Genomic DNA, 20,642 nt, shown 5'->3' with positions numbered 1-20,642 from the left:
TGTCTCCAGGCACTGAGCCCTGGCCCGTCAATGCCACCCACTCCCGGTGGTCTCCCCGCACACTCCACCAGGGTTCCTGGGAGCGCCTGACTCGCCCGAGTGCCGCAGCTGTCCCTCAGCCACGCACCTTCCTGCCTGGCTGGCGCCCGCCAGCCCACCATGCTTCCACACAGGTGCTTGCTCTCCGGGCCCCGCTCTCCATCCTGACCCCTGCAGGTTCTGAGACCCAGAACCATCACAGAATGAGGACAAGACCACATGGCCTTCCCTGCCCTCCACCCCCACCACTGTCCCTTCACATCCTGTACCCCTCCCCACGGGGCCTGGCTCTGTGTGTGATAGGAGTGGGGATAGAGCATCTGAGTTCCGGGCAGAGTGACTCCGCCCAGCTCAATCCTGTCACAGCCTTTGAACAGCCGGTGAGCAATGACCACAGGTAGGGCATTAGCAGGAGGGCACGTGGGCCTGGTTGGGAGCTGGAGTCGCTTCCCAGGCCCCTCTGACAGCAGATATGATGGGACACCAATCCCAGGTGGGGAAGGACTTGCACCGGAAGTGCGGCCATACCCCACTTCACCTGAACCCTCCCAAGTCTTGGCCTCAAAGGAGAAGATCCAGGATGACCCACCCAGACGACCCGGAACAGCACCCCTGCGCAGTGGTCTTCTCAGGGCCACTGCATCCGTGTAACTTAAATCCCGACCCGGTCAGAGTACGACCTGTCACAACACATTACGCATGGGGACAGCCAAGGCTGAGCAGACCTGGCTCACGTTTCCCTGGTTGTGAGGTATTTGATAATTCTGGCTGAAGCCATGCTTACGATCAGCCAGATGTAGCAGCGACTCCGAGCCGAAACTCCCCGCGGACGGCGCAAAGGGGGCAACCATGGTAGGAGGCAGAGAATTTGCTCGCGCCCGGGTTCTGCCGCAGATGTGCTGAATGACCTGGGCGAGTCACTTCACTTCTCATCTGCTTCCCTGTCTGTCACCAGGTGGGGAGGGGCCGCCCTGGCCGCCTCACTGGGTGTGTGAGGCTCTCCGGGGAAGAGGATGCGAAGGGGCTTTAAGAAGCAGAGCACGCAAGGAGCCCCTGTGACTGCAGTAGCAGCCTGGTTGGAGAACCCACTCGGCCCCTGCCTGTCTCTGGTGTGTCTGCAGGCAGAGGCCCCCAGTAAGAAGAGCCCCTCCTGCAGGAGGGCCCAATGCCCGATGCCCTTCCAGCTCCAGGTCCTGGGCACCACGCTGGGTGCAGAGGCTCAGCAAACACCATCTAAGGCAGGCTCAGGGCTGGGCAGCATGGTGCTCTGTCTTTGGTTCTTTGGTGATAGAGATGCCTGGCTAGATGCTGTGTCTCCACTTCTGTGTGTGTGTGTGTGTGTGTGTGTGCGCGCGCGCGCGTGTGCGTGCCTGCATGTGGGACGGGGCTGGGTGCCAGGGAGGGCCCCACAAACATGCCCACTCAGCATGGCTATGAAGAGACAGGGCTTGGAAACGCTCCCGTGGAACCAGGTGTCTGGCAGCTGGCCTTGACCTCCCCATTTCCTAAAGTCCAGCCTTGAAGCTCGGTTGACCCCGCCCAGCTCCCAGGCGGGTCTTCCCGAGCTGCCCTCCCGGCTCCGTGCCGGCACTGCGGCCTGCAGACCACAGGAGAGATGCGGCCCGCCCGACAGGCCAGAGCCACATCTGGTTCTCATTCAAATGTCCAAACGTAATTAAATTCTCTATGATGCAGCGGAAGAGTTTGGTAAGATGTGGCTTTCTCCACTTTCCATCAAGGTTAAGAAATCAAAGTCTCCCTCCACCAGCCGACACACTCTCCTCCCTGTCACTGGTCTGTCCTGCCCTGCAGAGGCAACCGCTGGATTCGGCTGTGTCCTAGAGCTGCTGGGCTGGGCCCCGTGTGGGACCCACAGAGGCCCCTACCTCCCTTCCCGTCCTACTTACCCACCTGAGAGGATTAACAGCTGTGGCCCAAACAGCGGGCTCACAACTGAGCACGTTTGTGCACTGTGGGCTGGGAGGCGGGCGGCCCTGCAGGGACGGCTGCTGTACCTGGACTCTCCTCAGCGACACACCAGTGTCCCCCTACCACCACCTTGACGGGAGGTATCTTGTAACACCCTGCCAAGACCCCCTCCTCTTCATCCCTCATAGCAGGAAGCACTTCGAGTTATAATTCTGGAAACTCTGGTCCAGGTATATAGCCCTTCAGTGGGCAATGGAGCTTCCCACAGTCAGGGTGGCATGAGACAACCCCCACCTCTGCCATCTCAACTTGCAGCCTCCCCCCTGCCCACCACGAACCTAGGAGGGGAGGAGGCATGAGAAACGCTGGAGGAATGGACGGCTGTGAGCAGCAGCAGCAGCTCAGGGGGCCCCTCGGACCCCGTTCCCATGTCCTCAGGGCTGCTGGTCACTCCCGGCCTGAGAGGGCTCTGAGCCAACCAAGGGGCAGCGAGGTGCGGGGTGCGGGGTGCCGGGTGCGGTCCTGAGTGGAGGGAGAGGGAGCCCTGTGCATCTTCTCAGCTTCCAAAGCGTCCCCGAGATGGGCAGCTTTTTCCAGCTTCCATTCCCAACTGAGTATCTTGTTTACGGCTTGTTTTTATACTTGGGGATTTATGGCTCTCATGGTAATGGGTTCCATTCTACTTCCTCTATGCCTATTTTTCTAATTATTGTAGTACAGGCTTTATGAGAGTCTCTTAATAAGTCCGGGTATTTTTCCTTCAGAAACAAACTGTCCCGAGAGTTAATGACTTACAGTGGGTGTGGATGCTCCCCAGGGACAAACAGGGGCTGGGGAGGGCAAAACCAGGGTGAGGGTGAGGGAGAACCTTCTCGATTAAACAGAGCTGTGTGGGGGTCCCTTTAAGAACTGTGGCCAGCTCCCGTGCCAGAGTCCGCCCTGCTGCTCACTGGCACCCTACCACAGGACTAGGAGCACACTCAGGTGGTGCACGTGGCACTTCCGTGCCGAAGAACGCTCACACAGGGACAGGCGCTCACACAGGCGCTGGTGGGAACCAGCCACGCCCAGCGCCGCTGACCTGGCTCTAACGAGGAATCATTTTGTGCATTTGGTTCCAAATGGTAAACTTCAGCTTGGTCATGGATTTAATTTAATTTCTTGGTGGCATCAGTGCCAGGCCCACGTGCCTGGTACCTTCGTATCAGTAAAGGAGGTTTTGAGGAAACTAATTCTGCTCTTGGTCCAGTCGTCCCAGGCCAAGGCTAGCAGAGAGAACGGCGGTGGGGTCAAGGTCTCTGCTGCCGGCATCGGGGTCCCAGCCCGCACCCTCAACCCCACGCTCCATGGCGGGTTGAGGAGCCCAGGCCTCAGTTAATTGCTGTGGTGCCGCCACCGTCCAGAGGAAAAAGCGGGGCGGATGCCGGGGGCCTTTGTGCTTTGCTCGCAGCCTGGCTGCTGGTGCCGGGGCTCTATTCATTATTCAATTCCGCCAGCTCTGCGGAGCCTGTCCATTTGCTCCTCCAGGAGGAATAACAAATCTAGAAATGCAATTCCACTTTGGTGTATTAAGATATTGATTTGCCTGTCGAGTGGAAGTGCATTTGTTCTGTCAGCCCTCCCGTGGGCAGGAAGGGGTTAACCAAATGTTTATCACAGGGCTGGCTTCAGAGTTGAAAGTAATGTGATCAGTAATGAATTTTGTGTTACATTAGGTTGTATAAATGGACAGACAAGCGCAGACAACAAGTGGCCAGGAGTCGGGGCTAATCTAATGATGTAAAAATAGAGACAGCACCAATTATACCAGGGGCCAGCTCCAGGCTCCTGCAGGGACTGCAAATGAATAGGTACAAATCAAATTACTCACTAATAGACGCACTACAAGAGGGGCAGTCAATGGTAAATGCATTAGAGCCTAGTGACCTCTCTGCTCTGCACAGCAGAATCCGAAAATTTGACTTCCATCTTAAAGGTGGGGGGCAGGGAGTAAGGTTCTCAAAGAAACTCTTGTTGGGTGAAGAACAGCGAGCGCTCCCCTCCCAAACCAGCCAGTCCCATTGCCAGGAGGTGTCTCCCATCTGAGCTGACCTTGCCCTGACTCCAATGCCTCTTGAGGGACCAAAAGAGCAGTGGGACAAAGCCTTGAACTTCGGCAAAGACAGGAAGTTACATACCAACACACTTCACAGCCATGTGTCTCTCAGGGGTGATGGTTTTTACTGCTACGTCAAGGGCTGTGTCTGTATTGAAAATAAAATATTTCTTTAAAGAGGATCACAACAAGGACCTTTCAGAGAACAGCAAGCCAAGATCAGAGGGAGTAGACATCAAGATCTGGTCAGGCCACTGAGAGCTCTGCAGGGGGTGTTCATGGTCTGTTCCCAGGCACAGCACCTCGAGGGTTTTGCATATTTCTCACTGGGTGAAACTGGTATCATCCCTCCATCTATTCCCCACTCCCCTCACCCCGCAGCCCGGCTCACGCCTGCCTGCCACACAGGCCTGGGAGAGCGAAGGATGCGGAGGTAGAGCCAGCATCTTGGGTAGGCCCTCAGGTTGTCTTCCTCCTCTTGGATGTAGAAGCCAGGCCTGAAGTTCAAAGCTACTTGGCAGTGTGGCTGGGCCGCTTAGACAAGGATCATGAAGACGTGCACAAATGCATGAACTGTGTGCACATATTCAGCTCTTAGTGGCTCAGGGGATGCATAAAGTATGAAACCAAAGACTCTCCAGCCTTCCAAGAGCCCAGCCCATGCCCAGATGGAGGCGGAGACGCTGGTAGGCTTAGCTTCCCCCACTACCCCTAAGGCCTGCACCAGTCACACACATCAAAGCGGAGATGTCACGCCGGTCCTGGCCAACTGGAGCCTGGAGATGATGGGAACGCGCCTGTAAAATGAGCGCAGGGGCCCCCCGAATGGAAAAAGCCATCCTAAACAAATGAAGCAACTGGATGTCGGTTCTCCCCAAACTCAATTAAGCACAAGGAAGGGTGAAATCACGAGCCATCCAGCTACACTACATAAAACATATGTTGGGGGGGAGTTGGGGGAGGTCTGTGAAGCCTGGTGTTAGGGGACTCTGCCAGTACATTTACAAATGTCACATGTGGTGGGCCTGCAGGTCCCTGGGGGCAGGGGTGGGTACCAGAAAGTAAGCAGGACGAAATCATGGAACGTCAGAGGCCGGACAGCTGATTCTGGTATGTGGGCTGGGGAGTGCCTCTGTCTGTTAACCTGGACCAGACTGGCACGGCCTGGCTGCTTCCTGCAGTGTTCTCTTCTGCTTTAAAGCTGCAGCGCTAGATCCCTACAGGGTCAGAGGGCCGTTTTCAACGTTCATTTTCTGTGTGTGTGTGTGTGTGTCTTTCCTCTGTTGGCAGCCATCAAATCTAGGGGGTGGTCTGCATACCTCGGACCACCTTCTGAGTAGGCAGGGGGTGGAGGCGGGCAGAAGTGAACGATGGGTATTTAACCATCCATGACTGCGTTCAACTTTGTTCAGATCTTACACCTCACAGAAAGGTCAATGGTTAAAGGTGAATTCTCTGGCAGACGAGGAAGAACAGAGAGAAATCCTCCCTTTTGTTAACCATTTACCTGCGTTAACATCTCCAGAAGAGGGCCCCTATGTGGGGTCCCCCCGGCCCCCTTGTCCAGGCGCACACATCTCCCCTAGGCAGTCCTGCTTCTGGGTGGGCAACACCTGCAAAGGGGACCCTGAAGGTTCACCGATGAAGTCACAGTGGCACTGCCTTCTTGTTGATAGAAATCAGCACGCTTTGGTGAAAACGTTCAAAGTAGACTTTGGGCCACTACAAAATGGAGAGGTGGGGTGGGGGGGGTGGGGAGAGAGGAGAGCCTACATTGAGAAGTGGCCAGAAAGAAACAAGTGTCTTTTAAACACAGGAATTACCCCCACTGCTCTGGCTGGCTCTCCTTTGCCTCGCAGGAGCCACAAAACCCCATCCAGTCATTCAACAACCATTAACTGGGGCTTAGCTTGGCTCACATCCCAGGGCTGGACGCTGGGCAAGGAGAAGGCTGGCGGTCAGAGGTGACGAAGACGAGCCAGGCTCGGCCCGAGGAACTGGAGTTGGGTTAGGTGAGACACTCAGCATGGGCAGGCCGGCTGAGGCAGGGGGGCGAGGACCACCAGAGCCGAGCCTCCCCGCAGGGGCATGTGGAAGGGAGTCAGCCATTGCTCATTAATGGAAAAGGCAACGTACACTGTTTGTCTGGGGCTGACTGTCCTGAGAGTAGGTGGTGCCGAAGCTCAGAGGAGACAGAGAAGGCACCCGGCTGCGGGTCAGAGAAAGCCTCACAGAGCAGCTGAGGTCTGACCTTGGTCTGAAAGGGTGACTGAGCAGAGCGGAGGGCACAGGCACTTGAACAGAGTCAGGTGAGTGGGGCATGCTGTGCTGGGGATGGTGGGACCATTCCAGCAGGCGAGGATGATGTCTGCATGAAGGTGGTGGTGGTGAAATACGAATCAGGGTTTTATTGTGGAAGGGAAAGTGGGCCATCAGGTTGGAGAGGAAGGTGAGGAAGGCCTGGAAGGGACTTGAAATGTCACCGCAAGGGGCCTGGGCAGGCATATGGGGGCCTGGGTGCTTTGTAGGTAGGGAAATGGGACGACAGTCAGAGCAGGCCCACAAGTGAAAGCCCCTTGCTCCTCTGGGGACCCCCCCGTGTGCTGAAGAAAGGGGGGAAGTAGTGGATGTGCCCAGGTGAGACCGATGGGATCTTAAGAACTGGAAACTCTCCTTCAATATCTCATTTTAATCCTGCGTCTTTGAGCTAAGATCCTACTTCCTTTCCTCTTGTCTTCTTTGTAAATTGGAGACAGGAGTCGATCCACCTGGCAGGGACATTTTGATTAGAGGGCGTTTACGTGGGGAAGGCAGAGCCCAAAGCACAGAAGCCATCTGGGAGGAGGTGGCCATTCCTGAAGAGCTGAGAGGAGCCAACGAGAGGACGTACACAGCGTGCTCCCTGCAGTGGTGCCGCGGCCAGGACACAACAGGTGTAGTAGTAAACATTTACTAGACTCACTGGTTTCCCTGTTCCCTGCTGTTAGAGAAGTGGAACCAAGAGAGGGAAAGGAACATGCCCAAGGTCACAGGCCTCCCCCATTTCCTAAGAGGACTTCCAAACACCACTGCAGAGAAAAACAGGGCTCAGCGTTCCTCCCAGGGGCAGCAGCTGGGAGCCGGAGCTGCAAGGACTCTCAGATTTGGCCTTTCCTACCGGTGGAGAGTAGACAGGAACAGGCAATCTGACACTGAACTGAGCCGCAAATAGCAACACCAACAGCGCCACCCCTGCTGCAGCCACCCACCACCCCCCGGGAACAGCTGCTCCCTCCCACCCCGGCTGGGGTGCTGTGGCCTGCGGGCGGTGCTGGGCTCTATGTCTGGGTGCCCCTGTGCTGTGGGGCTTGTTCTCTCCTCACCAGCCTCAGCCATCAGGGCATCTGTTACTGGGGAGTTTGTTCTTCTGATTTCAAATCCTGGAAAGAGCCTGGGCTCTGGGCAGGGGACCACTCTGGATTTCTGCCTGGTCCAGCGCAGTCAGGTGGGCCCCAGTGGGCAGTAGGGGACAGCAACCAGGGAGGAGCCGACCCACAGTCCAGCACTGTTTACTCCTCCAGGACTTTGATGTCTTTGAGGGTAGGAACTACGTCTCACTCCTCCCACACGCTGTGCGCCCTAGGGTGGTGGGCACCAGAGGTGCCTGCAGACGGCCTGCCTGCCTGCCGCTGCCGCAGACAGAATGTGGGGGCCACTGAGGAGCTCATTGAGAGAAGACACTAAAAGCCCTTTGTAAAGGTGCCGCAGAAGAAGAAGGAAAATTCCAGGTAGCAGAAAAAAGGACCTAAGTGACTGGCTAAATGGCTTAGATGGCAGTATTTGCCTGAGCGTAGGGATGTCTAAAAGGTAAGACAATGAACTCACTGCCCTGATGCCTGCAGTTCTTGTCACCTGACCACGTGGCACCTTGAGGTGGGAGGGGCCAATATAACCCCTCCTGAGAATGGAGCCTCAGCAGTGGGGCAAGTGGGAGGTCCCAGGTTCATGGGAAGGGCTGGGTCTGGAGGCAGGACAGAGGGTCCTCACACTGGTTGTTTGTTTTGGGGCCAAACATCTGGTCAACACCCCCAGTGGCAGCGAGAGTTTATCCACAGCTGGGTTCCTGCAGTCCCGAGATGGAAGGTGTTATTAGTGCAAGTGTGCACAGCATTTGTTAGCTAACTCACCGAAACCTTGGCCGTTTCAAAGTGGTGTGCAAGGTTCAGAATGTGTTTTTACTGTTCAGAAGGGAAAAATCCACAGCCCTTTCAACAAATAAAAGAAGTTTCCGACAGAAAAATTTGGAAGAGCTTTAGTTGAAAATAATCTGACAGCCTTTTATGCTGAGTAATTAATTTCCTACACATGTAGGACCAGAGAATTGAGCAGAATAAACTACGGTGTTGGTTCCCAAACTGTAGACAACCAACTCACCAATGCGAAATCAAGTTAGTGGCATATGACCGCACTTCAAAAAAATAAAAAAGAAAATATAAAGTACTAAAATGCATTGCTTATAATATTGTTTTGTGAAAGTTTTATAGATTTGGGTAAGAAAAATAAATGTATTTCTGAGAGAAGGGAAGAAGCAGAGAGTGAGCCCACAGGGCAGTTCCCAAAACTAACTCCTTCTGGACGGAACAAGGTGCATCCTCTTTCTACCTTCATGCTGTGATGGTCAAGGAGAATGAAACAGTGTCCCCAGGACTGCAAGAAGCCACAGTCATGGGGAAGAGACAGTCTCTCTTGACCTTGAGAACTGACTTAGTGAGCTCTTAAGAGTCCAGGGCAGCAAAAGGAGGCAGCTGGCAACAGAGAGGTGTCGAGAACACTTCATACAGTTGACCGGGCCCCAGGAGTCAGGCCTTTGCTCTTGATGTGAACGCCAGAAGAAATGAAGACAAGGTTCAGTTGAATAGGGATGGAAAGAGTTAAAGTCTACAGAGAAAATGCACTTAATGTGTACTCAGGTGTTTATTAAAATTTTTTTTGTATTAGGTTATATCTTCACCTAGACACAAAACAATTGGAAAAGGTAAATGTTTTGCTTATTTAAAAAATTCAGTTTTTCTAGAAAAGGCAATTTTGAAAGGAATGTCTGCTAAGCAGGAATTAGTCAAGTTATCCTGAGGGGGTGACAGAGGGAGGAGGGGCCGTGGGAGATGGCATTCCAGGGAGGAGGGGATTGTGCAGATGCCTGGCCGGCAGACCACGTGTGCTGCAGACCCTTGGGGAGCTGGGCGGGGTCGGGGCCAGGGCCGGGGCTCCAAGAGCGGCAAGAGAGGCAACTGGAGAAAGGGTGGCGGCCGGTCACGAAGGGCTTTGTACATGGTGGGGTGGGGTGAGCCCTGGAGAAGGATGGGGTCGGGGGACAGGAGTTCAAACTGGGGAAACACAGAGGTGGCAGCAGGTGACCGTTGAGATGGCTCTGAAGATCAGGAGAGAAAGCCAACTTGGAGATTATTTGGAAGTTATCAGTGCAGAGATGGCATTTGAGGCCACAGTAGCAGAGGAGGTTGCTCTGTACTTACTGAGGGAGAAGAAGGAGGGCCAAGAGAGGGCCTAGAGAGACATACCCAGGGCCCGCAGGGCAGGCCAGGCCAGGCCAGGGACGAAGAAGTGACTGGAGGCAGGAATAAAACCGGGACAGAAACAGGTGCTCGGAGATCACAGCAGGTGGCTCAGCCAGTGTGGGGGCAGAGCGGCTGTGTGGACGGTGGAGGTAACCTGGCGAGCGGCTGCTGTGGCTGGGCAGTCTCGGGGCAGGGACAGGAGGAGAGGGAAGGTGGCTGCAGGGACGTTTAGGGTCTGAGTGTCGAAATCAAGAGGTTTCTACATTTTTTGACAGTGAGAGACCAGCCAGTGTGGTAAGAGAGCCGAGAATGGGCAGTGTGCAATAATGGCCATGAAGGAGGAAAGAGACTGATTTCAGGATGACGGACTGAGCCTATGTGCCACCCTAAATAAACAGCATATTAAGTCATACTAAATAATCAGCAATCATATAAAAAATACCAAAAATAAAATACAAACTCTTGGAGGACCAGAGATCTGGGGTGTCTCTAAGAGAATGAAAATATGCTATGAGCCACAGCAGTGAGCAGGGACAGAACTCCTCACATCTGGGTCAGATACAGAACTCATTCACTCAGCAGTCACTGCACACCCGCTCCGTGCCAGACGTGGTTCAAGGTGCTGGTTTCTGCTGCAAAAGACGGGTGCAAACCAAGGGCAGGAGAAGGGGCAGCGGGAAAATACAGGAGGACTGCCCAAGCCCACTGGAGAGCAGGGACCGCACGTCTGTAGAGGCAGCAATCTGAACTGGTGATTTTCCTTCAGCAACCAAAGCGTAAGGGCAGAGTGAGACTGACCTCAGTCTGGAGGTTTGCTGAAAGGGGACAGTGGGAGTGTGAACAGGGGCCAGGGGTGTGATGATATTAGCAAGAATGCAACCCGGCCGGTTTAGAGCTGGCCTTGCAAATCGCTCACGTGATCTAGTTAGACAAGTGGCCAGTGGCCAGCAGGGAGGCCAGAGCTAACACCTGCCACAAAGGTGAACCATGTTTTAACACAGACCATCTCAAACTCAAACGTGCATTAAGATCTTAGTTCAAAGCAGGTGCCGATTCAGTAGGGCTACGTAGGGTCTGAGATTCTGCCTCGGTGGTACTGCTGGGTCACAGCCCACTCTGAACAGTAGGTTTTGAATGGGTTTTGCTGGGCTTTGGGGGAAAGCTGCTCTGCACTACGTACGGCCCAGCTTACAGTGGGTGCTACAGTAACCAACAAGCCAGTACGCTGATGTCACGTTCTCAGGAATCCTGCTCTATGATGGGCATCGTGTCAATAGCTTGAAATTGGCCCTAGTAAGAGTTTTTGCATGACGGCAGTCTCCAAAACGCTACAAATCAGGGCTCTCCCGCTTCCCTTTGGAGAGCTGGGAGTTAAACATTTACCAGTACATCACGAGCTAAACCAGCAGGAGAGCGAGGCCTGCTACACACTGGGCTTCAGTGTCAGGGGTCACCTGAGCGTGCTCCCTTCCCACCACGATAAGAGGCCAGCAGTCCCGGGGCTACACTAAACCAAGTGCTTCCTGAAGGGCTACAGCGACTGATCCCCTCTGGTGACCCAGAGTCCCGAACAGGGCAAGACGCTGGATGTCCTCCTATCCTATGAGCCACCTGGAGAAGCAGGGCTGGGGGAAGAGAGAGACTGAGAGGCTGCTCCGGGCTGAGGGCGACTTGCTGGGACTTCTCTCCCAGGTTGCACTGCATTTCCCCGGCTATCTCTGGGCAGCACGCTGCTCCTGGCAGGGGTGTGCTCGGCTGCCCTTTCAAGGCCCCGGACTGCCCCGCCAGGCTGGCGCTTTATCTGCGGTTCTGAAACGTGCAGAGGGATTCTTGACAATGGCAGAGGGAAGCAGGTTGACTCCTATGATATCTGCTTTCCTTGCCAGCCTTTAACATGGAGGCAGTTTAAAGAAATAAAATATAGTACATATTTGCTACGGTCAAGACCAGATGAATCCCTTTCGGTGACAGTTGGGGAGGAAAATGAAATCCCTCTGCTCAAAAAGGGCGTCTCCTACTTTCTGACCCATGGGTCATGCTGTTTTAATTTCCTCTCTCATTTTTTAAAAATTTTGTGAACCTGCTTAAGGCCACAAAGTCTCTCCTGAATCCCTCAGCTGTCTGGCAGATGAATCGCTGCCAGTTTCGCTCAGGTTACTAGCTGTCTGTGCCAAGCTGAAGTCCCCGGCCCTGACTGGAGGCACCTTTGGAACTGCTTGCTGAAGAACTCTGAGGCGCCCCAAGGGGCCTCAGAAGACAGCTGACCCACGCGGCTCTAGCCCCTGGAAGGGCGGCTCCTGGGGAGGGAGTGCAGCACCACCAGGCCCTGGCTTGTGGGAGCCGGGGCTGACCAGGGGCCCCCGGGGGGGGGGGGGAAGGCTGTTCTCTGAGCTAGGCTCTGAGAGGGAGTTTTCCTCGCTTCGGCCGGCTTCCAAGGAAAATGGGGTTAAAGCCCCCGTAAACAGCAGAGCTGTTCTTCATCTGTGGATCCGGGGAGAACATTGGCAAGATGGCCTACTGTCCTCAAGCTGCAGAGCTTTTTGAAGGAGGGACAGTGATGGCGTGCACATACGTGCCTGTGAATGCACCAGGGAGCGGGCATGGCTCTGGCAGCTTCCTTCCCTTCTAGGGAAGATGGGGTGTGGACGGGGGCCAGGCGGGGCTGGTCCTTGAAGGTGGCTGTCTCCAGGGGCCTGATAAGGCGCTTCTGTACTGTGGGGACTGTGGTACATACAACGTCTCTGTCCTCTTCCTGCAGGAGCATGGGGACTGAATGGGATGGGGAAGGTGAAGGGGAAACCAAGCTGCTGACCCCTGGTATCCAAAAGACCCAGAGGACCTGCCAGGAAGTGACCATGTCAGGCACCTCCAGCCTTGTCCAAAGTGCCTGGGCTCTGTGTCTAGCCGGTCCCAATTACTGCCCCAGGGTGCAGGGTCCTTCTCTCTGGGACCCACTTTCCAGGTGGGCATGTGGGGCGGTTCAAAGTGAACACAAATAAGGGCGGGAGGGCCTGCAGTCAGACTTCCCACTGGCCTCGGGGAGCAGGGAGGAAGGCCGGGGGCCGTCTCCCTCAGGCGCTACAGCCCGGCCAGGGCAGTGACCGACAGCCCACACATCCGGAATGAAGAGGAGCTTTGGAGAACAGAGAGCAGGCGGCGCGGGCTGTACAGTGGCTGCATGGAGGTGGAGGCCTTCCCTCAGTGCACGCCCTGTGCGTGTGCACACGTGTGCACGTGCACGTGGGCGCCCGCTTGCTGGGGCGCGGCCACCCGTCCTCTAAGGATGCCTTCTGGCTGCTCTTTGGATGAGAGAGGCCACTCGGGCCCCAGCTGCTGGGCCTTCTCAGAAGCAAGACAAGGGCGAAAGGCAGCAGGAGGGAAAGCTGCCTGCCTGCCTCACGCCGCCCCTGCCTGCCTCACGCTTGCTCCCTTCCAGGTGCCAGGTGCCAGGCCCCACAGTCCCTGCTGATCTATAAAGCCTCTCACAGGGCAGAAGCAGGTGTGCTGCCAGCACTCGGTGCCTAAGGGCTGCTGAAAACCTTGGAGACTCCCAGGCTGTCCCTCCCCCTGGAGCAGGTGTCCCCCTGGGAGCTGCTTACAGAACGCAATTGTGTTTATCACAACATTTTTTAATGCATTACCCCACTTAGGAGGGGTCAGTTCCACTGGGAGTTCCCCTGGATGCAGGGCTTCCCGTTACTGGACGCTTCCACAGTGGACGGCGGACAGAGTGCAAACTAGAGAAAGAAATGGTTTAAACAAATATACACCCTTCCTTCCAGGGAAGCTCCACACCAGCAGGTGCCAGTCATGACCGAGGCAGGCTAGAAGTGAGAGGCCACCGTTACCTGTTCCGGATCCCACCACATCTCGGCTGGGTGACTCGGCCATGGCGTCGGCGAGCCGCTCCCGCAGGCCCTCCTCCGTGTGCTCCAGCGAGGACAGGTGCCGCAGTCCGAAGCCCTCCGGCCAGCTCCCGCACACCTCCAGCAGGGTCACACTCCGGTCAAAGGTGCCTGCAGCCACACAGGGGACATCAGACACTGAGTTCAGGCTGTCAGAGGCCGTTCTGTTCGCCCACCGCCGACTTCCCGCCCCGTCCAGGATGGAGGAAGGAGACGCCCCAAAAACAGCAGGTGCGGCGCAGGCAGAAACGCTGCGCTGCTGCCTCACAGCGCGTAGCCCTCTGGGAGACGGCCTCCGTGTCCCCGCGCCAGTGGTTTTCCCACCGTTTTCTGAGCAGCTACACAGTCCCTCTGAGTCTTCAGGGACTGACTCAGGAACTAGGTCAAGGGCAAGGAACTGCCTTCCCAAGTTCAACCAAAACATCTCTACTTTTCTCCAATACAATAGGGCTTCCCCTTAAAATTCCTTTGAAACAGAAGTTATAGAGCTTAAACTTAAAAAAAAAAAACCCACCTTTTTAAACCAGGATATTCTATAACCTATACCACACCTCCTCATTTTGCATTTGAACTTCAGAGACTTTAACAGTGCAAAATCCAACAGCATGTCTGTGGCTGACCTGGCTCAAGAATTCAGATCTCTGTTATTATTATGTAATAACTATGCAGGGTGGCAGGTGGGTACTGCAAATATCAGGGGCCACGCTTTGCAAAGTATATGATTGTCCAACCACTATAAGGTACACCTGAAACTAATACAAAATAATGCCAAATGTAAATGGTAATTGAAAAAAAAAAAAGAGAAAGAACTCGGATCTCTGGTGCTCGGTGTAGAACTCACTCTGCTGTAGAGCTGTTGCATCCCGGCCCCCCGAAGACTGGGGCACAGCTGGGAGCTGGGTGACAGCACCCTCAGCAAAGATACCTTCCCTTAGTTTGAAGCTGCCCCCAAATTCCAAAACGTACATGGCGCTCTGCGGAACGCCAAGATTCGATTTTACACGCAAGATCACTTCAAAGTCTCAAGTTAAATTCTTTGACTTCATTATACAGCAAGTCTTCTGTGAAAGCTTATTTTGTCCACTCTCTCTTAGAGGCAGATTACAGCCATGCTCTGTTGCTTTAAGCACATACCATTTCCCCAGCGATTAGGTAACTGAATCCACCGCGTTTATTGGGCTTGGTTCCTGCCAGCACCAGGAAGATGGGGAAAAAATGCAAATGCCAACGTTTCCCCAAGTTAAAAGTACACGCAGCGCACACTCTTTATCAGGCCTTGCTTCTCCCCTTTGATCAGCCGTCAGAAACTATCTTCCCTCGGCAGTCAGGGCTGGGCAGCGTCAGCACACACTCTCTGCCAATGACAGGTGGTAATAGAGAGGGTGCGAGCCCCGGCCCCGGCAGGCGGCCCTGCCTCTGATAATGGCCAAAGCACTGAGGTGATAACCGTGAGTAAACACTCCGACAGCCAGGGACTCCATACATCAGCAAAGAGGGCCAGATAATCCCGAGCTCTCCTGACCAGACAAAGGCCCTTGGCCAGCCCGCTGGGATTTATATGTGTGGCAAGGGTCACTTCTGGCTCCTGAATGTCATCAGCCAAGTTGGGCTTTGATTTATCCCTTGCCTAATTGTCGGGTAGATCCCTGGTGCTGGGAGAATTGGCAGCACCTGTGAATGCGTCTCCCCGACGAGAGGCCCACCTTGGCAGTGGGCTGCGGGGGTCAGCTTCTCAGGTGGGACACCAAAGTGGGGAGCTGCCCTGTATTGCCGTCTCTCCACTAAGCAATGCCAGGCCTGGGGTCTGGGAGTGAGGCGCTGGGCAGCGGGGCTGGGGCGCCCTGTACGTCAGCCCTCCCGGGACCTGCCCTGTGCTGCAGTTGAGCCAACACTCAGCTGGCACTGGCAACAACCCAGAGATGCCCAGGCCCCAACGACACACAGGGACTGATGACATAAGGTTCTAATTCCATGACCCACTCACTAAGGGATGTTAGGCCAGTAAAGTCCCTCTATCTCCTTTTTCCGTCTCTGAAGTGGAACTAATAACTCTTTGCCTTGTCTCCAAGGAGAGAAGAGATTGAGCAAGGCTCCTGCCAGGAGTCTGAGTTCTCTGCCGCTGCCCTACTCTTGGCTGACAAGATCAAGATCTATGGAATCGTTGTTTCTCTGAAGGGTCTGCCTGGCAAACCTATGCTTAGTGGTTTCCAGAAGAGGGGATTTACAATAAAACTTGGCTGTCCCTTCTCCCAGCACTGTCAGGATGGCGGCGGTAGGTTTCCTGTGGACATGAATGTCCCAGAGCCTGGGGGAGGGAAATGCATCGCCTTTCTTTTCCTCGCTTCCCAAGAGCAGGCGCCTGCGTCTAGAGAGGCGCTCGGTCAGTGTGGGTGTTCACTGTGCTCAGAGGTCAGGGCAGGTAAGCTGACAGCAGGGCCAGCAGGAACATCAGAGGCCCAATCTGTAAGCAAACAACAAAAAAATCCAGCAAGATGATGTTATTTACAGCAAGAAGGGCTCAGGTGGGGGGGGGGGCTGGCCCATGACAGACAGTGAAGGCTAGAGGGGTCCAAAATAATTTTTTAATATTCACCCAAGGATATGTTTATTGATTTTGAGAGAGAGAAACATCAGCGTGGGAGAGAAATACCAATCAGTTTCCTCCTGAACACGCCCTGACCAAGGACTGAACCCGCAACCTTTTGGCGTGTGGGATAATGCTCTAACTAACTGAACCACCCGGTGAGGGCAAATCTGCAATAATTTTAAGAGACAAAACAGTGGTATACAGGAGAAAAGAATCACGAGCTCACAGAGAATGGAAATGAACCTGGACTTAAATACAGGCCCGAACACATATTAGCTACATGGCTCTGGGCAAGTTCTTTACCTTTCTGAGCCTCCGATTCCTCATCCGTAAAAATGGAAAAACAACACAGTCCTGTAGGGTTGTTGCGAGGACTGCCTTGGGTACCCGGGGCACGGCGAGGGCTCTGCACGTTGTGGGTGAGCTCATGTAGATGTGAATAATAAGAGGCGTGTATAACTCCGTGCACTTGAAGCACCGCCATAACTTTTCACCGGTACCAGTCCAATTTCTGAAGCTCAGAGTCTAACTGGAAGATCTGGAATGCAGGCTCCTACTCCTTAGCTTGGACCCTGTTCTATCAGCTCTGCTCCCCTCGGCCGCATGTACAGGGGGGAACTGTTAGGTGGAGAAATCACCTCCACCTTCCCTAACTTGTTCTCAGAACTCTGCTCATCTTCAACCAATGCCTTTTAAAATCTTTCCCACTTCCTACCAGCCCGAGCTCCTTGGAGGATCGTGCACTGGTGAGTCCTTCTGTCTGCTGAAAGGCACGTAGGCGGAAACTGCGGACAGAAGATCTGTTCTCTCTTAGCATGGGCACTGATAGGAAGTCGTGGGTAGGAGGCTGGAGGTATAACAAGTTCTGCAAAAGAGCACTCGATGGTTTCCACCGTCCTGAGAAGTCACAGAGAGCACAGCAGGGGCCTCTGCAATGCCCCCTTCCTTGACTTGCCTTCCACCCCTCCCGGTGCAAACGAGGACAGCAAAGGAGCTTGTGGAGTCTCTCAGCCCCAGAGAGAGAGAGAGGGCTGCAGGTGTGTGTGTGTGTCAGCAGGGGCTGGGTGAAGAGGCCAAGCCCTCGGACAGCGAGGTCACCTCTGGGCTCTTAGGCAACTGCGTATCTTGTCAGTGTTGTCGGCACAGCCATCATTCATCCGGCCAGGCCAGAGACACTCCATCAGATGGGCTGGCCCTCCGAGTCCCATTACGGGGCGAAAGGGTCACTTTCAAGGGGAGAAGACACTTAACGCAGGCTGGCTGTTTGCAAAGCACAAAATACACGTACTTAGCAACACAGATCTTTTGCTGAAGCGATGTTCTGCTGCTTACAAAGCCCTCTCACGTTTATTATTTCAGTTAACCCACACATTCGTCAAATATTGATTAGTGTCCACTGTGATATGAGTCAAGCACTGTACTGAGGTATGGGGAGACAAAGGGAGCCAAAAAATAAATAAATAAAACCTCATGGTCCTTAGGAACTCTGGGAAGCTGCAATTACCGCCATTTCCAAGATTTACATTTGACTGAGGCTGAGAGAGGGGAGGTAACTTAAGGTCGCTGGTTTCCCCTGAGGCCTGCTGGGAATCCCTGGCTTCAAGAATTTGCCTTCGCTGACTCCAAATTATACTGAGTGCTCCTTCATACAGTCCGATTGTATAAAAGGTTCTTTACCTTTTGGGGTAAACCTAATGAAAGCTGTGAACTCACCCCCAAAATGTATGTTTGCATATGTAAAATTATGTAAGCAATTTTGGGGTGTTCATGGGGCCTCCGAAGGCCACCTGTGGGTCCAACATTAAACAGATCATTTCTGGGGTGTTACTCCCACGCTGCCGTATATTATTCTCATGATCCGCTCTCCGGCCTAGTTTAGAAGCTTCCCGAGGGCTGGATGCCCCCATGATCTATAATATAAGCATAGGACTTTGTGCATGGTGCCTGCTCAAAACATGTTTGTTTATTGGCTTATTATGAGCATTTGAGACATTTGACAGTCACTCTGGAGTCAAAACCCACTGGGTGTGCTTGCAGAGCCAAAACATCTCATGCCAGGATTGGCAGGAATGAGATGGAGACAGGCAAAAAAGGGAGCTAAAATTAAATAAGAGAAGGAAAGAGAATACACATGAGCAGAGAACAACGCCACAGTACCATTCTACTGCTTTCTGTGCACTCATTTTAGACTGGCGATTCTGAGTCGGAAGAGTGTAAGCAGTCCACCCTGAATGGCACAGACAGCCAGCCTCGTAGAGGTGAGCTTTCTGCATCCTGCTTCCTCGCTTGGCATCCTGCGTTACACTCTCTCCCCAGAGGAGAAATGGGTCAGGTTATTGGGTTTCACAAACCTATTGAAGGCACGTGGTGACAGCTGGTCAGCTGGCAGCTCCCGGGGCTGCCGGTGGAACATGTGCTCTGCCTTTTGTATGCCATTGTCATGGGGTGAGGACGCCCAGAGGGTGGCAGTGGCGTGGGGGAGACGGGATGTTCCTCTGAGCTGATAGTGTCTAATCACCCCCGTGCTATTTAGGAGACTGTGGCACAGCCTCCGTTCTGCATCCATTAGGCTCAGCCCAGAGTCTGGACTTGATGAGAGCCTGTTGATCAAATTTCCAGCCACCAGGGAGGCCAGGGGAGCAAGAGCCAAACTTGTAGTTGAACAATGTTCTTCAAGACATAAGCCCTTCTAGGTGAAAGCTCCTGAGTGCAACAGTGCCCACAGTGACTAAGACATGATCACAGGCAGGATGAGAGCTACCAGTGGAGCACCTCCCTGCCTGCTCTCCAAACCAGCTCACCAGACTGAGCCCGGGGCTGGGGCTGGGGCTGGGGCTGGGGAGAGCTCCTTCCTCTACACTACCACTTGGTTCATATGAGCACAGGCTGAGGACTTTAGGTTCACTTGGTCACTGATGTGGCCACAGGCATATTTCACAGCATCAATATGTACTGTGTCATAACAGAAAAGCGGTTCACTAAGGGACCGTGAGAAAATATGAGGATCCCTATGTCTTTCTCAGTTCTTTAGGGTGATTGTCAAGATAACCATAATCCCACATGCGCAGACAGGGTGCAGAGCACAGGGGCCAAGACCCTGGCCATGTCTAATGACTCAGATTACCTAGTGCTCACCTCACATGTGACGATGCCCCATGTCTGTCCTCTATTCATCCATCTGGCTCTGGGGTTTGGATTTGGGGGTTGGGTCATTTTTAAAGGATCTCCTACTGTAATTCATAAGCAAGAGAAAGGAGAGGTAGCAGCAAAGAAGAAAATGCTAATGCTAGCAAGCCAGCAGATGCTGATATTCCAGATGTGATGATGCTGTGCACATCTGCTCTCACAGGCCCCCGGGTCCCCCAGTGGGAAGGGACCGTTCGCCGTCCATCAGAGGGTCGTGAATGGACAGCCACGTGTGGCCAACATATTGGAGGGTCCTGGGACCGGAGAGAGGAGTTCACCAGTAACTGAGACACCAAGAATTTCTTTGCAATTTAGCAAAGAGCAGTCATTTTGACAACTTTCATAATTCATACTTTAAAGGTTAAGCTATAGATTATAAGTCAAGATATCTAGGTTGTAACCAGAATTCTCCCATTAACTTTTCTGGTTACTCTGGGTCTTAATTTCCCCCCTTACCATATGGAGAATAAATAAGTGACTCTCACTTAAGGGGTTCAATTACCCTGGGGCCGCTGGGTTCAATGTAATAAGCAATAACCCACTAACAGGCAATGGTGTGATCAGGTTTGCTGTATCCTAGGTTAAGTGTGCCAAATGTCATTTCCTATGGACCAGATAACACAGGCAGGCAGTCATACCATAAGAGTCTAAATATATGTGTGTGTGTGTGTGTGTGTGTATTCTTAATTAAAGGCATATGGTAAACAGAAGGCTTGGGTTCAAAGGCCTTCTTCTGCTACTGTCTCACTGTATGGCCTTGGGAAATTTATTTAGCCTCTTTGGGCCTTGGTTTCCTGACCTATAGTTATGGGTTAAATGGGGTCCCCCCAAAAGATATGTCCACCTCATAAGGTGACCTTACTTGCAAATAGGGTCTTTGCAGATGTAATTAAGGATCTCAAGATGAGAACATCCCAGATCTAGGGGGGGGTCCTAAATCCAAGGGCCAGTATCCTCATAAGAGAGAGGAGGGAAGAGGCCATGCAAAGACAGAGGCATAGACCGGGCTTATGCTGCGATGAACTGCAGAACACCAGGAGCCCAGGAGCTACCGGGAGCTGGAAGAGGTGCAGCAGAACCTCCCCTAGAGCCTTTGGAGGGAGCGTGGCTTGACATCATTTGTCGAGTGTCCAAATCTGAACTGATTTTGAAATTCTGGCCTCCAGAAATTTGAGAGAATAAATTTCTGTTGTGTTAAGTCGCCAACTCTGTGGTAATCTGTCACAGCAGCTATAGGAAAACACTACACCTGTAAAACGGGAAAACAAATATTCACCTCCTAGGGCTGTGTGAGCACTGATTGGGCAGCACGTGAAAGGCTGCTTTGTGAAATGCACAGGGCCACACCA

The 20,642-nt window shown here is 53.5% G+C and overlaps 1 protein-coding gene and 1 long non-coding RNA gene across 10 annotated transcripts in view; one reads left to right on the top strand and one right to left on the bottom strand.

Annotated features, from left to right (window-relative positions):
* BCAS3 (BCAS3 microtubule associated cell migration factor) overlaps nucleotides 1–20,642 on the bottom strand; it is a 493,516-nt gene that overhangs the window by 8,106 nt on the left and 464,768 nt on the right. For 5 of the 9 annotated variants that reach the window (XM_053655011.1, XM_053655008.1, XM_053655021.1 and 2 more), the window contains 2 exons: nucleotides 13,464–13,631; nucleotides 4,146–4,211 (listed from right to left, as the gene is read on the bottom strand). In XM_053655011.1, coding sequence (XP_053510986.1) covers nucleotides 4,146–4,211; nucleotides 13,464–13,631 — 234 coding nt within the window. The remainder of the gene's footprint in view (nucleotides 1–4,145; nucleotides 4,212–13,463; nucleotides 13,632–20,642) is intronic. The other 4 variants (XM_053655033.1, XM_053655041.1, XM_053655035.1 and 1 more) reach the window with 1 other exon arrangement.
* Nucleotides 5,996–13,485, top strand: LOC128625820 (uncharacterized). Its single transcript, XR_008389645.1, has 3 exons — nucleotides 5,996–6,372; nucleotides 6,820–6,996; nucleotides 13,398–13,485. It is a non-coding gene; the product is annotated as an uncharacterized LOC128625820 (long non-coding RNA).

This window comes from Artibeus jamaicensis, unplaced genomic scaffold (assembly GCF_021234435.1).
Source record: "Artibeus jamaicensis isolate MK-2021 breed Jamaican fruit bat unplaced genomic scaffold, CSHL_Jam_final contig_1998, whole genome shotgun sequence".
NCBI classification, from domain to species: Eukaryota; Metazoa; Chordata; class Mammalia; order Chiroptera; family Phyllostomidae; genus Artibeus; species Artibeus jamaicensis.
The sequence above is the reverse complement of the archived record's forward strand: the minus strand, read 5'-3'. Positions and strand labels throughout refer to the sequence as shown.